General features: G+C 38.8%; 2 protein-coding genes across 2 annotated transcripts; one reads left to right on the top strand and one right to left on the bottom strand.

The window, feature by feature from the left end:
* The first annotated feature begins 804 nt into the window (after positions 1 to 804).
* Positions 805 to 11,056, top strand: SMU1 (SMU1 DNA replication regulator and spliceosomal factor). Its single transcript, XM_053462059.1, has 12 exons — positions 805 to 919; positions 1,700 to 1,910; positions 2,807 to 2,959; positions 3,993 to 4,103; positions 5,167 to 5,295; positions 5,468 to 5,587; positions 7,330 to 7,446; positions 8,071 to 8,198; positions 9,336 to 9,462; positions 9,641 to 9,808; positions 9,946 to 10,098; positions 10,359 to 11,056. The coding sequence occupies exons 1-12, from the start codon at positions 894 to 896 to the stop codon at positions 10,455 to 10,457; spliced, it is 1,542 nt and encodes a 513-aa protein (XP_053318034.1). The 5' UTR covers positions 805 to 893; the 3' UTR covers positions 10,458 to 11,056.
* A 1,963-nt stretch (positions 11,057 to 13,019) lies between these two features.
* Positions 13,020 to 16,792, bottom strand: DNAJA1 (DnaJ heat shock protein family (Hsp40) member A1). Its single transcript, XM_053462073.1, has 8 exons — positions 16,627 to 16,792; positions 16,001 to 16,181; positions 15,798 to 15,902; positions 15,212 to 15,439; positions 14,658 to 14,772; positions 14,432 to 14,547; positions 14,096 to 14,196; positions 13,020 to 13,877 (listed from the first exon to the last, which is right to left on the bottom strand). The coding sequence occupies exons 1-8, from the start codon at positions 16,756 to 16,758 to the stop codon at positions 13,656 to 13,658; spliced, it is 1,200 nt and encodes a 399-aa protein (XP_053318048.1). The 5' UTR covers positions 16,759 to 16,792; the 3' UTR covers positions 13,020 to 13,655.
* Between the last annotated feature and the right edge of the window lie 1,265 nt (positions 16,793 to 18,057).

An 18,057-nucleotide genomic window follows, 5' to 3' on the forward strand; every position in this document is an offset into this window, starting at 1 on the left:
ATTAGTGTGGCTGGTCTATCCCTAACAACGGCACTTTTACCTATTGTGTAATACACCATAAATCCCTCTGGACTGTAAGCTCGTTTGAGCAGGGCCCCCTCACCTGTTGTCTCTGTTAGTCAATTTGTTATATTACATACTGCTTGTTATGTCCTGTCTACCCATTGTACAGCGCTACAGAATTTGATGGCGCTATATAAAACAATAAATAATAATAATCATTGTCAATGGGATGTTTTCTGTCAAGCCATGTCAATTGTTATCAAGAGGTCAATCACAAATTGGACACTTGAGGTTTTCAACACTAACAAGTTTCTCCAGCCAAAAGGCTCAGCCTCCCCTGCATGCATAATACATACTTCAATGGGTGGAGATACCTCACTGGCTTAACTATACATTACAGAGGACCTAAATACTGATATTGTACCTTCAAGGAGCTGAACTATCCCTTAAGTCATTAGATCCCTTTCTGACCAACCATGCCGAATGGCAGTTAGAAGTGGGACGTGGCTATTATTCAGCTAACTTTTTATTGGTTCAGTAGTTATACATTACCGCAGCACATCGCATGCTGCAACAGCTAGCTAGCCCCCTGGAAACAGATTTAGCAGATAGTGTTCACAAGTAAAATACAGCAACAACAAAAAAAAAACCCCTCTGCAGACGTGGGATGCTCATATTGTGTACCGAGCGCACCCACACGCCATAAACCCCCCAGCTGAACTAAACACTTTCAGCCAAACGCATGCAACACACATAGCACACGTCATCGCTGAACGCCAACGTGACGTCTAAACTGGAAGACGGCGCAGCGGAAGTGACGACTGCTTTGTGTGTCGCGCTGTGGGTGCTGGTGGTTGGTTTTGCGGTAGTTCCATCCAAAGCCGTGAACGATGTCCATAGAAATCGAGTCTTCGGAGTAAGTTAAGCAAATGCATATATGATTGGAAGTGTAGGGGCAATCAGGGGGGGCAGCGCGCGATCATTGACTTCCGTGGTTTGGGTCGCAAATTGTTAAAATTTCATTACATACGCTAGTTGTGTTTGCCAAGATACGTAATCAAGGACACACACACACACACACACACACATATATATATATATATATATATATATATATATATATATATATATATATATATATATATATATATATATATATATATATATATAAAATCAGCGCTCGGATACTTCTACCAGTATGATACAAGTACAGATAGGACCATTTAATGTCTTTATTTAGCTTCATTCGCACGGGTGAATATTTCTCGGTAAATACCGGTAGTTGTAGTAAATGTGTATCATTGTTTGTTTTTATAGTGGGTAAAGTAACAATGAATTCAAAGAAATAGCTATTGCCTCCTTGTATTCCTTGCCCAATTTTAGGCTGCAATGCACTTTTAAATAAAGACTCAACCAGAAGTTTCACTTTTTTGCAGTAGTAGTTTAAGGATTTACTCCTAAAAAAAAAAAAAAAATTCTATTTTCTTTTTTTTTTATGGGTCTCCCTTCCACCCCAGGAAAAGTTTCAATATTTAGAAGCGTCCAATAAGCACATTTCCTAAAAACAAAAGCTAAATCAAGACAAAAAAATGTATACCTACTTTGTAGCAACACAAACTCTATGTTAATTGTATGTACGCTTCCGTATACACAGTTCGATATAAGCAAATGTTTCTTTAATGTGTTTCTTCTACAGCGTCATACGTCTTATTATGCAGTACCTGAAAGAAAACAGCCTGCATCGTACTTTGGCAACCCTGCAAGAGGAAACTACCGTGTCTTTGAACACAGTGGACAGTATAGAGAGCTTTGTGGCTGATATTAACAGTGGGCATTGGGATACAGTCCTGCAGGCCATCCAGTCACTGAAACTGCCAGACAAAACCCTCATTGACCTCTATGAGCAGGTAAACCAACCAAGTGTGTTTTTGATTTTGCATAAATACTGTAAGCCACACAAAATATATGTGCGGTTTTCTTAACAGCTGACCATTTTCTAACTTACGGTAAGCTTGCAATAGCAGGACCCGTGTCGACTTCGGTACCAGTATGTCTTCTCTCATGTTTAATAGCAATACACGTGATAAAATGTAATTAGATGACTTGCTTCAAGGGCTGCAAGTGATGCTGTTGATCTTCGAGCTATGGAGTCTATCCTCTGCCCAAAAATACTTTTAAATATGCTCTGCCCATTATTTAAGCAGCTAGTAAAAGCTTATCAACCACCGTGACAGTTTTTTTTTTTTGGAATGACAATAGAACCAACACTGGATATCGCAAATGGGATTTGCAATAGACATCATATTAATGTGGAAGAATATATAACAAATGTATATACATTAATTTTAAATGTGCGTGAATCGGTTGTATTTTGACTTTTAAGCACACTGTGATATGGAGCATTTCATTAGCCACTGTTTCAGGGTTCTTTTCAAGTTTTTGAAACGACATAAAACATTTGCATAATCCATATATATATTACAGGTATGCCTTGTGCATCTGTAAGGGACTGTCTATTATACTCTACCCACCGTATGCACTTTAATGCTAAATATTGAAAAGTTATGTGATCCCATTAAATGCTTGTAATGTCTGTTTTGCAAATGCATGAGGGGATTCTGCAGCATGGGCTGATGTAGACTCTTAACCCAAGAAGAGAACGGCTCCAAAATTTGATTTTAATTGCTTCAATAGATATATAAATAGTATACAGGGCCATTTATAGGCAAAAAAGTAGGGTTTGTGTTTCAGAAAACCTAATATTGTGAAAATAAAAATTGTGTGGTTTTTTTTTGTCCCGTAGGTTGTCTTAGAACTGATTGAACTTCGTGAGTTGGGAGCTGCCAGATCTCTCCTGAGACAGACAGATCCCATGATCATGTTGAAGCAAACGCAGCCAGAAAGATACATTCATCTGGAAAACCTTCTGGCCAGGTCTTATTTTGACCCTCGTGAGGTATGCTGGTTCAAAATCACATTTTGTAAATGCATTTCATCTTCATGCTGTGAAGGAATTATTATTATTAGATCGCTGATATTTGATTTCATTTTATCTTCTGTTTAGTGTAAGGAAATCCCTTCTTTCTTTGTTAGCATAAATATACAACCACAATTGTATCTGTCATTTCACTCACCATCACGCCTCTTATTTCCCTTGCCTTTCCAGAACCAAATGTCACTTTTCATTTTGCCCCCGATACCATGTTTGTAAAGTAAAATGGGATTCACACTTTAGCATGCGATGCAGGTATCGGTGTGTTAAAAACTATTAAGTAGTCTGGACATAGATCAATGACTTCCTACTTAAGTGGTAAAAGCAAAGGATGACCAATTACTAATACAGAGGACAAAGCTTTTGAAATGTGTGTGTGCATTTTTTTTTTATTTTTTTTATTTTTTTTAAAGCCTGGTCCCTACTGGCCCCTGCTGTGCTTATGTAGAATTTGAGTGCCAGGTTGTAAAGCATTAATAAGAGGATATAAACATAGTTTCTCACTTCTCGTTTCCGAAAATAGCAGGTTTGGTTAAACTCTCCTTACATGGTTTGGCTTTCATTAAGGGAGGTTATGTAAACTCCACAAATGAACCCAGTAGAGATCCTAGAATTTTTATTTATAAGACGTTGGCTTTAAAGAGTGGTTTCAGTTTTAACTCTCCCGCTGCACTATGGATCTTCTTGACAGGGGGGGATTCATTGTAAGATCATTTTTTTACGGGACCTCACCAGTGCTTGTTCATAATGAATAGTAAAGTGAAATGTGTCTGTTCTGCCAGTGTTATCCCCATATATGATTATAATGCATTATCCGTGGCTTATTCCACGTAGAAATGTTGTCCTGGCTTCCGATAAAGCCGATGCTTTAAAAAGAATGTATGTAATAAACAGAAAACTAGACTGCTTAACTATTATTGTCTTTTATATATTGTAGAAATACTGTCAACAGTAATTCATACGGTTTTATTTCCTATTTTTATTATTATTTACACAGGCATATCCTGATGGCAGCAGCAAAGAGAAAAGGAGAACAGCCATAGCCCAGGCTTTGGCTGGTGAAGTGAGCGTGGTACCCCCATCTCGTCTCATGGCTTTACTCGGACAGGTATCCTCTCTGCAAAGTGTAAAAGTCATTTGGATTTAGTGTATTACTAAACTGTGCATATTTAACTCCTCCTTTATTTGGGGTGTCTTGTGGCTATAAGCCTGAGATTTTTACACTGTTTCATTAACCATGGTTTGACTTAAATTTTTCATGCACCCACAAGAAATATATATTTTTTTTTTAAATAAAGTATATTTATTTTTTATAGTCCATTTAGTATAAGTGATGCATGTAAATAATGGGGAAAAAAACAGATTGTTAAAAAAGAAATTGGCCCAAAAGCAACAGCCTAGGGTATTTCCCTAGGAGCATTTGAACACTTTTCAAACAACTGGTTGGTCACCAATCCCAGCGAAGGGAGCCGTAACATAAATTTTCATTGCTTTTTTTCCCCCCACATTTGTCCATGTTTATTTAGGATTGTTTGCCCAGATTGCATGCAACTGCAGAAAAAACCCACCAAAATGTATTCAGCTGCATCCTCACTACGCAACATGCATAGGTTTTTGTATATTCTTTGAAATAAACATGGCACACTACACACAGTGCCTTGCAAAAGTATTCATCCCCATTTGGCATTTTTTCTATTTTGTTGCATTATAACCTGGAATAAAAATGGATTTGTTGGGGGTTTGTCATTTGATTTACACTTGAGTGCAAAGCAGTCTCCTGCACTGGGAACCTCTATTCAAGGCGATCCGTTGTACCCCTGGATAACCTTTTATTTCTTTTTAATTTTTTTTCTTTTAATTTTTCTGAGGCTGCTGATTGGCATCTGACTAATCAGCAGCACTCACTTGACATGAATGGAGCATTTATTATGAAGGTCTCATGTGATTGCATGGGGGTCATTGGGTTTCCCGGGGACTGCGTCCTGTGTAAGGCGGTCCCCTGCACTGGGTTCCATGCCCTCATGATGGCATGGAAGGTCACGAAGGTTTTATTATTATTGCATTCAATCATGTAGATCTCTGCAGGTATAGGTATACTGCCGACTCTCCGGTTACAGCTTGTTGCTGAAGCACAGCTTGATCATTTCTTTTTTTCCAAATTTTATTCTTAGGCACTAAAGTGGCAGCAGCATCAGGGTCTTCTGCCTCCCGGTATGACGATTGATTTGTTTAGAGGTAAAGCAGCAGTGAAGGATGTAGAGGAGGAGAAGTTCCCCACGCAGCTGAGCAGGCATATTAAGGTTAGATTTTATTAGCCTTAAATTAGGCTTTAAACATACTAATTCTTGCATGACATAGAAATAAATCTGTTAAATGTTTTAATAAATATTTGCTTGAAATCACTTTCCTTAAAACTTTATTGTGCTATGTTTAAAAATGTTTTTATTTTTATTTTTTTATTCCAATTTATAGTTTGGTCAGAAATCTCATGTAGAGTGTGCACGCTTTTCCCCGGATGGTCAGTACTTGGTGACTGGCTCAGTTGATGGATTTATTGAAGTATGGAACTTCACCACAGGAAAAATCAGAAAGGCAAGTTGAGAAAACCTTTTTTATAGCTTGCATACCCGAGGAAGCAATAAAAAAAAAAATCTCTATATATATATATATATATATATATATTTAGATATACCGTGTTTCCCCGAAAGTAAGACAGTGTCTTACTTTCTTTTTATCCCTAAAAGCCCCACTATGTCTTACTTTCGGGGTATGTCTTATATTGGGAAAAAATTGAGAGTGATGGGAGTTATGATGTACTTTTAGAGCATAATTAGATCATGAAAAAGACATTGGAAATGGTACAGCATAACACCCATCACTCTCACACACTTACCAATCAACACACCTACCAATCCACACGTATACCAATCCACACACATATACACTAATCCACACACATATACCAATCCACACACATATACACCAATCCACACACATATACACCAATCCACACACACATACACCAATCCACACACACATATACCAATCCACACACACATATACCAATCCACACACGCATACACCAATCCACACACACATATACACCAATCCACTCTCACTTAATGCTTTCCTACCTTTCCTTTCTTCTTTCAGCTTCTTTTCCTCCTCTTCGCTCCTCTTCTTCAGTTCTTGTCTCCTTCCGGGTCAGAGGGCACGGACAGCGGTGGGCGCGGCTTCAGTGTTGTGCGCCGGGATCTGACAAGAAACCCCGGCGCACAACAGCTGTTGCCGCGCAGATCACAAGGGAGCGGTATCGGAGGTCATTAACAGACCTCCGGCTCCCTTGAGTGATTTTAAGCCGGGTTGAACCCGGCTTAAAATCACTCAAGGGAGCCGGAGGTCTGTTAAAGACCTCCGATACCGCTCCCTTGCGAGCCTGCTCCTCCAGCGGCGGACATTACTGTCCGTCTCTGGAGGGGTGCCGGGTGCCGCAGGTTGGCACCCCCTGGAGTGTGGCGCCCTGTGCGGTCGCACACCCCAAAGGTCGGCCCTGCTCTAAGGGGCCGGCCTTAGGGGTCTGCGGCCGCACAGGGTTTAAATAAAAACATCGGGGGTTTTTTTCAACTTTATTTAACATCCTCCATGTTAAATAAAGTTAAAAAAACTTTATTTAACATGGAGGATGTTAAATAAAGTTAAAAAAAAACCCCGATGTTTTAATTTAAATCCTGTGCGGCCGCAGACACGTAAGGCCGGCCTTGGTGGGGACTTCCCGGCCCCTTAGAGTGGCGGACCCGGCAAATCCCCCGTGTTTCCCCGAAAGTAAGACATATGTCTTACTTTCGGGGTACGGCTTATATTAGCCGACCCCTCTGAAACCCCCGATACGTCTTACAATCGGGGGTGTCTTACTATCGGGGAAACACGGTATATATATAGATTTTTTTTTTCTTTAAATTAAATATATTATTCTAATTTGTTATGTTATACACATACTAAGCACTTTTACTCTTGTGTGTTGAGCGGATGCAAGTTTTAGTCAATATATTTGTGAAAATACTAGATTTGAGATGGCCACCGGTTTTTGCCATATGACAAAACTCGGCAACAGGTAACATTAGCCACAATGTTAAAGTTTGCAGTTTGTGTATGTTGATGTAAGCAGAATGCCAGGGCTGTTATCAAGTTGTACTTGAAGTTAAAATTCTTCATCATTTGAACATGGTTACTCATTGATTGGCTATTTTAAAACGCATTTCTTCATGCTAGTGAAAGTAAAGTGTTTGGAAGAGGAAGACGTTTAGTCGGAATCATTTGAATCTGTTTTCTTTTAGGATCTGAAATACCAGGCTCAGGATAACTTTATGATGATGGATGATGCTGTGTTGTGCATGTGCTTCAGCAGGGATACTGAAATGTTAGCAACTGGTGCACAAGATGGTAAAATCAAGGTAAATGTTGGTTTTGAACCTTTAACGGCCAATGATGTGGCAGTAATTAATCTTAGAATGCGATCTAAGATCACTTTCTTCCCTTAACTGATGTTGCTGTATTGCCTCGATATTCAGTAACACCAGAATCTGCAGCTCCCCCCGGTGGTCAATGTTCATCATGTGTAATGTGGGGGGTAGATGCTTGATTTAAAAGAGATAAGGAGGCAATCCGCTTTAATAGTGTTTTATAAACAAAAATGAGAAGAAATAGCTTTTTTCAGGATTTTTTTTATAGCATATTAAATAAGATCAAAAATGGTATCTGAAGAAAGCTGTTCTTGTTATACTATAAAAAAACCCAAACAATATATAACTTGTGTGGGTACACTAAACAAGAGAGAAGACAAATAACAACTAAACTCAAGCACAGCAAAAGTGTTAAAGCAGCTTTGATCATGAAGGGTACAAAAATTAATGACTTGGTCCTTAAGGGGTTTAATAACATTGTCTTAGTGGATAGTAGATGCTGTCAGTTGGAAAAATATAACGTTGCTTTTCAGTCCAATTTGAAGTTTTACAACTGAAGTAATTTAATGTACTGTTTTGAGAAACAAAACATTAACATTGTTTGTTTTTGTTAAGGTGTGGAAGATCCAGAGCGGCCAGTGTTTAAGGCGATTTGAGCGTGCTCATAGTAAAGGTGTCACGTGTCTCAGCTTCTCTAAGGATAGCAGCCAGATCCTTAGTGCTTCTTTTGACCAAACTATAAGGTGAGTGATCATGAGACAAAAGTATTCTAAAGTTTGAAATGTAAGAAGACTAAATGTGGAGACTGTCCAAAATAATGCCCATAGAGCAGAGACCCCCGCGTGTGAAATAGCATTTATAGACCATGAGTTGCAGTTAATCACTAAGACGATAAAAATGCCTCAAAATAGCTAGTTTAAGATACACATCCCATTATCCACAATTTCTGAAACCAATCAATGAGACACTGTCACAGTAAATCCATTACTAGCCTTCCAGACATCAAGGTTTCCGGTTGGAATGAGGCCAAAACTGCTTTTAGTGCTCTTGAATAAGGTTAACTGGAGATTTGCTTTTTGATGTAACTAAGTTTTGTCCCATGCCATCATAGGCATAGGATATTTTGGATGACATTTCCCTCTGAGCGGATTATGTTATTGAAGTTCTTCTTATCCATTGAAATCCCTTAAACTTTAGAAAACAAAACCTATAAGGCGGTCTAATATCAGTGTCTGGACAAAGATAGCAGACCTAGAACAAATGCACACGACTAATATGCAGCTGTCTTAAAACCATTTTTCAAATGGAGAAAATCGCCATGTGTTTTAAAATCATAGAAATACACAATTATGATTAGCGATAATAGATGGGGGACAATGGGTGGTCCCTAAACCCATTGAAAACAATGCATTTTGAGCCCATACATGTACAGGCTTTGTCATTAAGGGGTTAATTTCATTTATATGCTATTTTGCTCCCTCTTCTCCCCCTGATCTGTTTGTGCTCTGTAGCCCTGCATTGCTGATTGCAATTGCGATCAGCTGGCAGGGAGAGCAATGGGCAGGGAGACCCAACAGGGTCTTCATAGACCCCGCTTAAGCTCTTCTGTCCTCAAGTGACCTTCTGGTGCGTGTCAGCACTGGCACCTACCGGAAGGGAATGCCCGAAGGCATGATCAGGCATTCCTTGAAGGAAGCTAATCAAAATAAGTTCAGTCGGCAGAATACTGACTTCTGCCGACATCCAGGCCACTGCAACAAAGTCAAGATGTACCTGTACGTCCTAATGGGCTTCTTGACACAGGTTTTAATGATGAAATGATTAACCCCTTCCGTACAACACAATGATTTTGAAAACTTTTTTTTTTTTTTAAATACTAGGATTCACGGCCTGAAATCTGGAAAAACCCTGAAGGAATTTAGAGGCCATTCCTCCTTTGTAAATGAAGCCACATTTACACAAGATGGTCACTATATCATCAGTGCTTCTTCTGATGGAACAGTAAAGGTATGAAACTCCTATTCTTTTGGGTGTATATTTAAATTTAGTTTCTATTTTTTTGTAAGACAGTAGTGCTTTTCCTCAAAATTGTAATATTCATGTAGCGAGTGTGCTGTTTTTACTAACAATAATTCTCCCCTATGCATGAATGCAAAATACATACTTTTTTTTTTTCTTTTCGAAGATGTGGAACATGAAGACTACTGAATGTTCGAACACATTTAAATCCCTCGGTAGCACAGCTGGGACAGACATCACGGTCAATAGTGTCAATCTTCTGCCAAAAAATCCGGAGCATTTCGTTGTGTGTAACAGATCTAACACCGTGGTAATTATGAACATGCAAGGGCAGGTATGTACCAATTACTCAAGTGGTCCACACAAAAAAAAAACATGTCCATGACTGGATACGGCTAGAAGATATTTAAAGCCGCTTTTTGTACATCGCAGAGCTGTGTGTCGGTGTTGACATATATATATATTTTCCAGATTGTAAGAAGCTTTAGCTCTGGTAAGAGAGAAGGTGGTGACTTTGTATGCTGTACCTTGTCACCCAGAGGAGAGTGGATCTACTGCGTTGGAGAGGACTTTGTGCTCTATTGTTTCAGCACGGTGACGGGCAAGCTAGAGAGAACACTGACTGTGAGTATGACAACTAGTGACTTTTTTTACGCTTGTCTTGAGATTTTTGTCGTCATATCTGTTTAAAGAGGATATGCTACTATCCCAAATCATTTTTGCATTTCATTATAGTGATCAAACTTAGGTAATGGAGCTTTATGATGCAATATTTAGTATTAGAAGCCATTGTGTGTGTGTGTTATTAGGATAAGTGACCTTGGAATAAGGTCCTTAGGACCTTAGGATAACCATGTCCATTGACCTATAAAATCTCTCTACAGGTTCATGAAAAGGACGTAATAGGAATTGCCCATCACCCTCACCAGAATTTAATTGCTACCTACAGTGAAGATGGACTCCTGAAACTGTGGAAACCATAGTGATATAGTATAATTTTTATATTTTCTAGTTTTGTCTTGGTGTAACATGTGATGTGTTTTCCCTTTCCGGTTTGGCCACAGTAATGCGGATAGCCAAGATTATTTTAATCATTTTATTTAGATTTTTTTCTCTACAAATCTAAGGAAAAGCTTGCTTTTTCACTTCTAAAACATGAGCATTTCTGTTTCATTAAAGTCACGCTGAACTAAATGATGCATACAAATTATTCATTTGCAACTACAACCTACAAAACTATAATCTGCATGCGCAGGCAAATGTTGTGTATGTTTACCACCGCCATGTACTTCGTTGTTCTAAGATAATTGCGTCCTTGAGGAGCTTCCCAGATTTACAGCAACATTCATGGCAGGAGTGCAGTATGGCTATCAATATACAACATTGTTTTGTCTCCTTGCCGTTTGGGAGTGACCCCGTGATGGCTAAATTCTGCAGGACACTTTATGGCAAGAGAAGCTTAGCGTTTTGTAGAAATCGCATAATGGCATAATTAAAGTCATTCAGGGCCGAGCAGCGATTGGCTCTGGGATGTGGGACTCATGTGTTGTAAGTATTTGATTAAAATTTGATACAAATGTTCCTTTTCTCTGTAAGCATACTTTTTATTGTTCTGCCGGACCAGAAAGAGCTGTTCTAGTCCTTGGTATTTTTTTTCAGGCACAATGAAGCATCATTAACACATTGAGATTAGTAACTCTTGTCAGTATAATAAAGGCCCTTGGCATCTTCCAGTTCTGTTCATCTCTGTATGCTAAAGTGACCATATTTTCCCCCATTTAACTGATGTTCTATAAGGAAGGTGTATTTGTAATGTTAATAGGGACCATTTGTTACTCTGGATCTCCCCTTAAATTATTTTTTTGGTATTTGTAAATGTGCGTAACCATTTTTTTTTGGAAAACGTGTGTGTGTGTGTGTGTGTGTGTGTGTGTGTGTGTGTGTGTGTGTGTGTGTGCGCGTGCTTTTTAACCCCTTAAGGACCGGGCTTTTTTTTTTTAACCTTTTGTATCCTTAGGGGCCGAGGCTGTTTTAACACGCTTGCGTTGCTCTTGTTTAGATGTAATTTTCTCCTCGCTCATTTAATGAACCCACACAAGTTACATAATTTTTTTTTTCTTCAGATACCATTGTATTGATCTTATCTAATTTCCCATAAAACTAAAATAAAATGAAGAATTGAATAAAAACCCGCATTTTCTGACTTCTACCCGAAAAAAATATTTTACTCATCCCAAAAAGCTAATGAAAAAACCTGCTAAATAGATTCTATTTGTCCTAAGTTTAAAAATACCCTCTTTTAAAACTCTGGCAAACTTTTCCAACTACTTGTTTATAGGAGGCGCCGCCATCTTGCGAGTGGCAAAATCAATCTGATGTTCACACCCGGGCAGGGACCGAGGAGACTGATGCCGGTCTCTGTGTTTGCTGTAATGCCTCAGTGCCTAGGCATTCAGCAACACCATTTAAGCGAAGATCGTAGATCACTTTCATCGCTTAATTTTAATGAAATGTTCCACAATGCCAACAGATTGCTGTATAATGTAAGAATCCTATTAAAGGCTTGGTACTTATGTAGTTTATCCATTTGTTTTTAAATAATTCTGTAACTAAACTTTAAATGTTAATTTGGTAAAAAACAAAAACATTGTATGGCTCAGCAAGTGGATGGTAAGAGTATAAAATATACTAAGAAATCACTCATGCTGTATGCACAATTAGTATGAAAAAGGGTGGTGTGGTTTGATAATGAATGTCTGTTTATAGCTACTACCAGTTTTGCTTTTTTAAACATTCATTGAACTGGAAATGAGGCAACAGAGCAGGAAATGGATTCATAAGCTAAAGGTAAGATGCTACAGGCTTCATGTGTAATGTACCTGGCATGCTAAGTTACAACTGCTACCCCTGCAAGTAGATGAGAAGTATGGTGGGCAAAATTTAATAGTTGTAATACTTTTTTTTATCCAGCTGCAATACGTGGACCTGAGGCTTCAGCTGTATGTAGCCCTAAAAGCTAATTGTATACTGAAACTGGAAAGGTCTACGGTGAGAACATTTCATCAGCATATTTGCTAAATTACCTTTATAGTACATACCCATTTCCCCCAAAATAAGACAGCCATGAAATAAGCTGTAGCAGGATTTGCGTAATATAAGCCCTACCCAGAAAATAAGACAGTGATAGGCATGGCTATGCAGCGTACTGGCGCAGTAAAGAAGACGGGCAGCCCTTCTCATCTGCCCCATCGTGACAGCTGTTATCTCGGAGGTGACTGGAGAGGTGCAGGCAGCCCCATCAACAAGGTCGGCTCCCCCTGTCAGGTCTATATTTGAATAAATGTAGATTGTTGTACCATACTTAAAGTAGACATCCCCTGAAAATAAGCCATAGTGTGTCTTCTTGAGGAAAAATAAATAAAGACTGTCTTATTTTTTGGGGAAGCACTGTAGTATAGGCAGCAGACAACGCATTGGGGGTACATACATATTGTGTGGAACTTGTGTAAAAAATATTTCTGCAAAAAGTAGTTATAAGATTGAAAGATACTTTAAAGTACTTTATTTTGACAGACTGAGTTAACCTATTAACACAAAGTGCAACAGGCAAAAAAACTGGGAGGCATGAACTGAATATTTACATACATTGACATTTTATACCGGTTTGATGGTGGATAGACTGCTTGGATTCAGCCTTCCTGTAATTGCAGATAACTATACAGCCTTACATGTATTTGGTGGCTGGTTGATTCTTCAACTTTAGATACCCTGATCTAGGTTTTGCCAAGAGCTGCAAGACAGCCCTTAAGCACCCTACCCCAACTTTAAAGACGGGGGGGGGTAAATATACATAAATTAAGCGGGAAACAGAAGGTTTGTATTGAAGGTAAATATCACATAAAGCCAGGCTTGGAGTACACTGACATTTATTGTATGTAACATGTGAACTGTGCACTAGCTGAAGTCTTCATTTTATTTAAAAACAAATGCAGTTTTCTCTGACAGCCTTAAGTGCTAAAGTATAAGACACGTTTTACATACCGCATATTACGCTTCCTTAAGGCAAAAATAAATAAAGAAAAAAAAGCACTGCCTTTTAGTAGTTGTGCTGCAGACAGTCATGGGGGGGAATCAGAGAGAAAATTACAAAAATGTTTGCTACACGAGTGAACTGGTTTGATCTACGAGGTTTGGCACTGTACACCACCTCTTGGGTGGTCGTCATCATCATCATGGTATGCTTCGCCATTGTAATGGCCTCTCCTCTGCTGTGTTGGATCAAAATCCATTAGTTCTGCCTGCTCCATATCCTCAGATTCTTCAATAGCTTTTCTTGCAGGCAGAAGTTTCTCTAACAAAGGGAGTTTGTCTGGAGAAATGAAGCCACTATTTGGAAAGTTGACCTAGAGCGGGGGGAAAAAAAAAAATATATATATAAAAAAAAAAGATAATATGGATTAATAGAACAAGCCATAGTAAAGTAAACAGTAATAGCACAACTGCTGCCTTTTCATGTGTAACTTACAGTTTATCATTTACAAAATACTATTGTGCACCGATTGGAGCAGATGTAATTAATTGTTAACCCCCCCACGCACAAGGTGTCAGTGACCCATCTTACCTTGAATTCTATAATAAGGCGTCCTTTTTCATATGGCCTTCGATAGATTGGCATACCTTCATTCAGCACACATTTAATATCGCCATGTTTAACAATTTGACCTAAAAGTACAAGACATTTAAAATTGAATGGTCTACACCATATATACAATGGCCAGTAGTGCAAAAATGAAGTTACATTTTGTCCAAATCATTTTTGGTCCAATTAGTAGTTAGCTTGAGCCCACTAACTGCTCCACCAGCTAAGAAATGCCACACAAATCACGAATAGGCTAATAACACTGGCTTAATAACAGCCCCCGCTCCCCCCCCCCAAAAAAAAGGGGGGGATACTTACCAGGAAGCGAGGTAATTACTATGGTCCTAGAGTCTAATGTTTCTACTGGTTTCTGGAATCCACAGAGTGCCTCCACAAGCTCAATTTCCATGTGCATCAGCAAGTCTTCACCTCTCCTGCAATTGAGATTTTTTTATTTTTTTTTTACAATGCCAGGTTTTATACTTGAAATATAATCACCTTACTTTTCTACTTTTGTGAGATACATATAAATTATTGTTAATACCTTGTAAAAACAGCATGATCCTTCTGGTCCAACACTATTATAATGTCTCCTGGCTCCAGTCCAGGTTCCTGGTCTCCCTCACCGGTAAATGTAATTTTCTGCCCATCCTTCATTCCTGTTCAGAGAGATCAACAAAAACATGAATGACTGAACTTAGCAAGGGTTAAAATTAAAACGATTTCTGATGTATAGCATAACCAGACATCATGGCTTATAATACAAATCTCCTTTGATTAACTTAACACAATTAAACTAATCTGGCGGCAAAAATAAGAACTCGTGAACTATATTTAAGATGAAAACCACAGTATCTATTCATTAGCCTCCAGCACAGGTGGTTAGATTGCTGGAACTCATGACTTGATGGCATGCCTTATAGCTATAGAATAACATAATACGGGTTTATTGAGAAATTGTTCTCGTTATCTGTATATTACACTACATTTAAAAGATTTATGGACACGTAGTTGAAGTTTGAACTCAATCTGTTGGTACCAAGAACTACAAGCCATACATTTTAGGACATACAGAATGGATAGTTCACCAAGACACACCTTTGTCAATGTGAACTTCGAGGATCTTCTTCTCTCTGATAATCTTACGACCAGTGCAACTTTTACACCGATCTTTGGGATTGATCCTTTCGCCTTGTCCTTGGCACTCAGGGCACACAGACTGTATCTGCTGGACCATGCCAGGTCCTATTTGGTGGATCCTAATCTGCATGCCAGTGCCTCTGCAGTTAGGGCAGCACTCAACAGCTCCCTTCTTGCCTCCACGTCCTAGAATATTTTAACAAACAAAAATCCAGTGTTAAAATGGTTGAAGGAAGTCCCATGGAAAACCAAATATTTTTCTTCAAGCATTAAATAAGTTGCTGTATATAATAAGGTCGTTTAGCATTGACAAAACTGTTCTCATTGATAACAATGGCAGCCTCCTTATCTGCAGGTATTGTACAGTCGTATGATATTTTAGACACTAAGCTGAATCTTTATGGCAATGCCAATTACTATTTTTGAAAACCTGTTTCATGTGCTACTAGTGATGAGGAAAGATTGCAGTGAGTTCCCCTTTAAGATACCGTATATAATGAGAAACAGATGTGCTCAGAATAAGAAATATGGGACTATACCGTACCTTCACATTTGTCACAGATTGTATTCTTCTGCAGAGCCAATTTTCTTGTGGCACCATTGTATAAATCTTCTAGTGACACAGATAACTGATGGACTACATTTTTACCTGAAAATTATACAAAACAAAAGTTATTTAAAGTTCTTGATGCTGTAAATTAACATTTTTAATTAAGGAGGCTGACAAATGCAACAGAAACAAGTTACCTCTTCGTTCTCTCTGCATTCTCCCACCTCCTCCAAAGAACATGTCAAAGATGTCCATTGGTGAACCAAAGCCACCTCCTCCCATTCCACCCTCTTTAATGGCTTGCTCGCCACCCTTGTCATACAAATCTCTTTTCTTGGCATCCGAAAGGACTTCATAGGCCTGTGAAATCTGTTTGAACTGTAAAAAAGGAGAGAAAAGGCTTTCTATAAAGCACTGCATTTTAGAAACAAAGCTAAATATCTAAGAAAACTACAGATCATTTACCCCTAAACACCAAAGAAAGCCTCTCTGTGCCACATCTGTTCTGAGCTGAAACAGCCGAACACTGAATGCACAACATTAGTTATTCCTTCACATGCATCATGTTGTCATGTGATAAAGTTACATTACATCAATTGCGAGGACATAAAACACATGCAATAAAGCACAGTAACTGCCATATTAACCGCGAAAAGGACTGCCTTGCAACCACTGACCCAAGGTTATGATATTTGCGCAATCTTTGCCTTACTCTAGGACAGTTTCACATTCTCCCCGCCTCGTGGTTAATTATTTAATATTGCAGGGAAGATTTCAGTTTCAGATTAGCGGGCTAGAATTTTTACAACAAAGCCATCCGTACCTTTTCACCTTCATTAGGATTCTTGTCAGGGTGATATTTTAAAGCAAGTTTTCTGTAGGCTTTCTTGAGTTCATCCTGGGTGGCATTGGGTTTAACCCCCAAAATATCATAGTATGCTGTCTCTACAACCATATTTCAAGAGAGTGCTGACAGACTTTCTTCAATCCTGTACGGCAACATGAGAAAGGAACAAATTCAGCTTGCTAAACAGTTAACAGATAAAGGTTATCAATATACAAAAATACAAAATAAACAATGTTAAGGGCAACCATAGGCTTCTTATTAAGATGTAATAATTTGATGATGTGCTTTATAGTTAAAACCTTCTAAAAACCGCAAGGACAGTTATTCCACTGAGGAACAGTGGCGAGTTGATATATGAATGCATTCAACAGCGGAGTTTCCCCTTTAAGATGACCACTTTTGCAAATACTTAGAGGGATCCTGTAGAAGCTCCCCGCTGCAAACTTGCTAAAACGGACAATTTAAGATATTTACAGCTATGTTTTATTGAGACATTTTATACCGAGTACTAAAAACAGCACAGTTCTGATAATTTGGGAATTAAATTGCTACTTAAACAGGCATGGCAGTCATCATATGCTTGCTTGAAAGGTTGCCATGCCCTATCCTAGAGGCCAGCGCAACATCCACATGTATGCCGTGTCTTTGCTCAACCGTAACTTGTGTGTTTTTTTGGAAGACAAGTAGGCCTTACTTTTGAATCCATTCATAAATGCAAGACTTTTTTGTAAGGAAAGAAAATTATCAGTTTACAGGTATTAGAAAACTGCCCTATAGGATTTTAATTTATTTTTTATGGGATTTATTTTCTTTAACCCCTACCTAACCATATCCAAAAAATTCCTCTGACATAAAAAAATCTTTAATAAAGCTGGAACTCATGTGTTCATACAGCTCTCGGTCTACTTCCCACAGCAATAGCGAGCTGGAGAGAGACCTTTGTCATCTGACATTTACGGTGCATGCGTCCTGGAGCCCCCCCACATACCATACTTTGACATACCAGGTACGCCACAGGTCCTGTAGAACAATTATTTCCTATGGGCTTTATTGGTCGCAAAGGGATTAAAAAGATTACATACAGTGCGATATACTATCGTGAAGTTTAGCGGCTACAGAAATGTTTTGTTTTTTCCCCCCCCCATTAGTTTCCTTTATCTGCAGGCTGCCGTTGTCATGATATTCTGGGTGGCTTTCCCTGCTCAAACACGACACTGAGCTGTTTAATGGTAACGTAGTCCTACTTGTCCAATAAAACCCTCCACACCAGAGGCTTTCATTGGCCTGTGTGATTATTACTGAGCCTCTCTTTTGTTTACCACAGGCAGTATCATAAGGAGTCAGGCGAAGCAGGGTGAAGGTAACAGAGCTAGAACACACAAGTGCCTTCCTTATACACAGGTTTCT

This window comes from Spea bombifrons, chromosome 1 (assembly GCF_027358695.1).
Source record: "Spea bombifrons isolate aSpeBom1 chromosome 1, aSpeBom1.2.pri, whole genome shotgun sequence".
NCBI lineage: Eukaryota > Metazoa > Chordata > Amphibia > Anura > Pelobatidae > Spea > Spea bombifrons.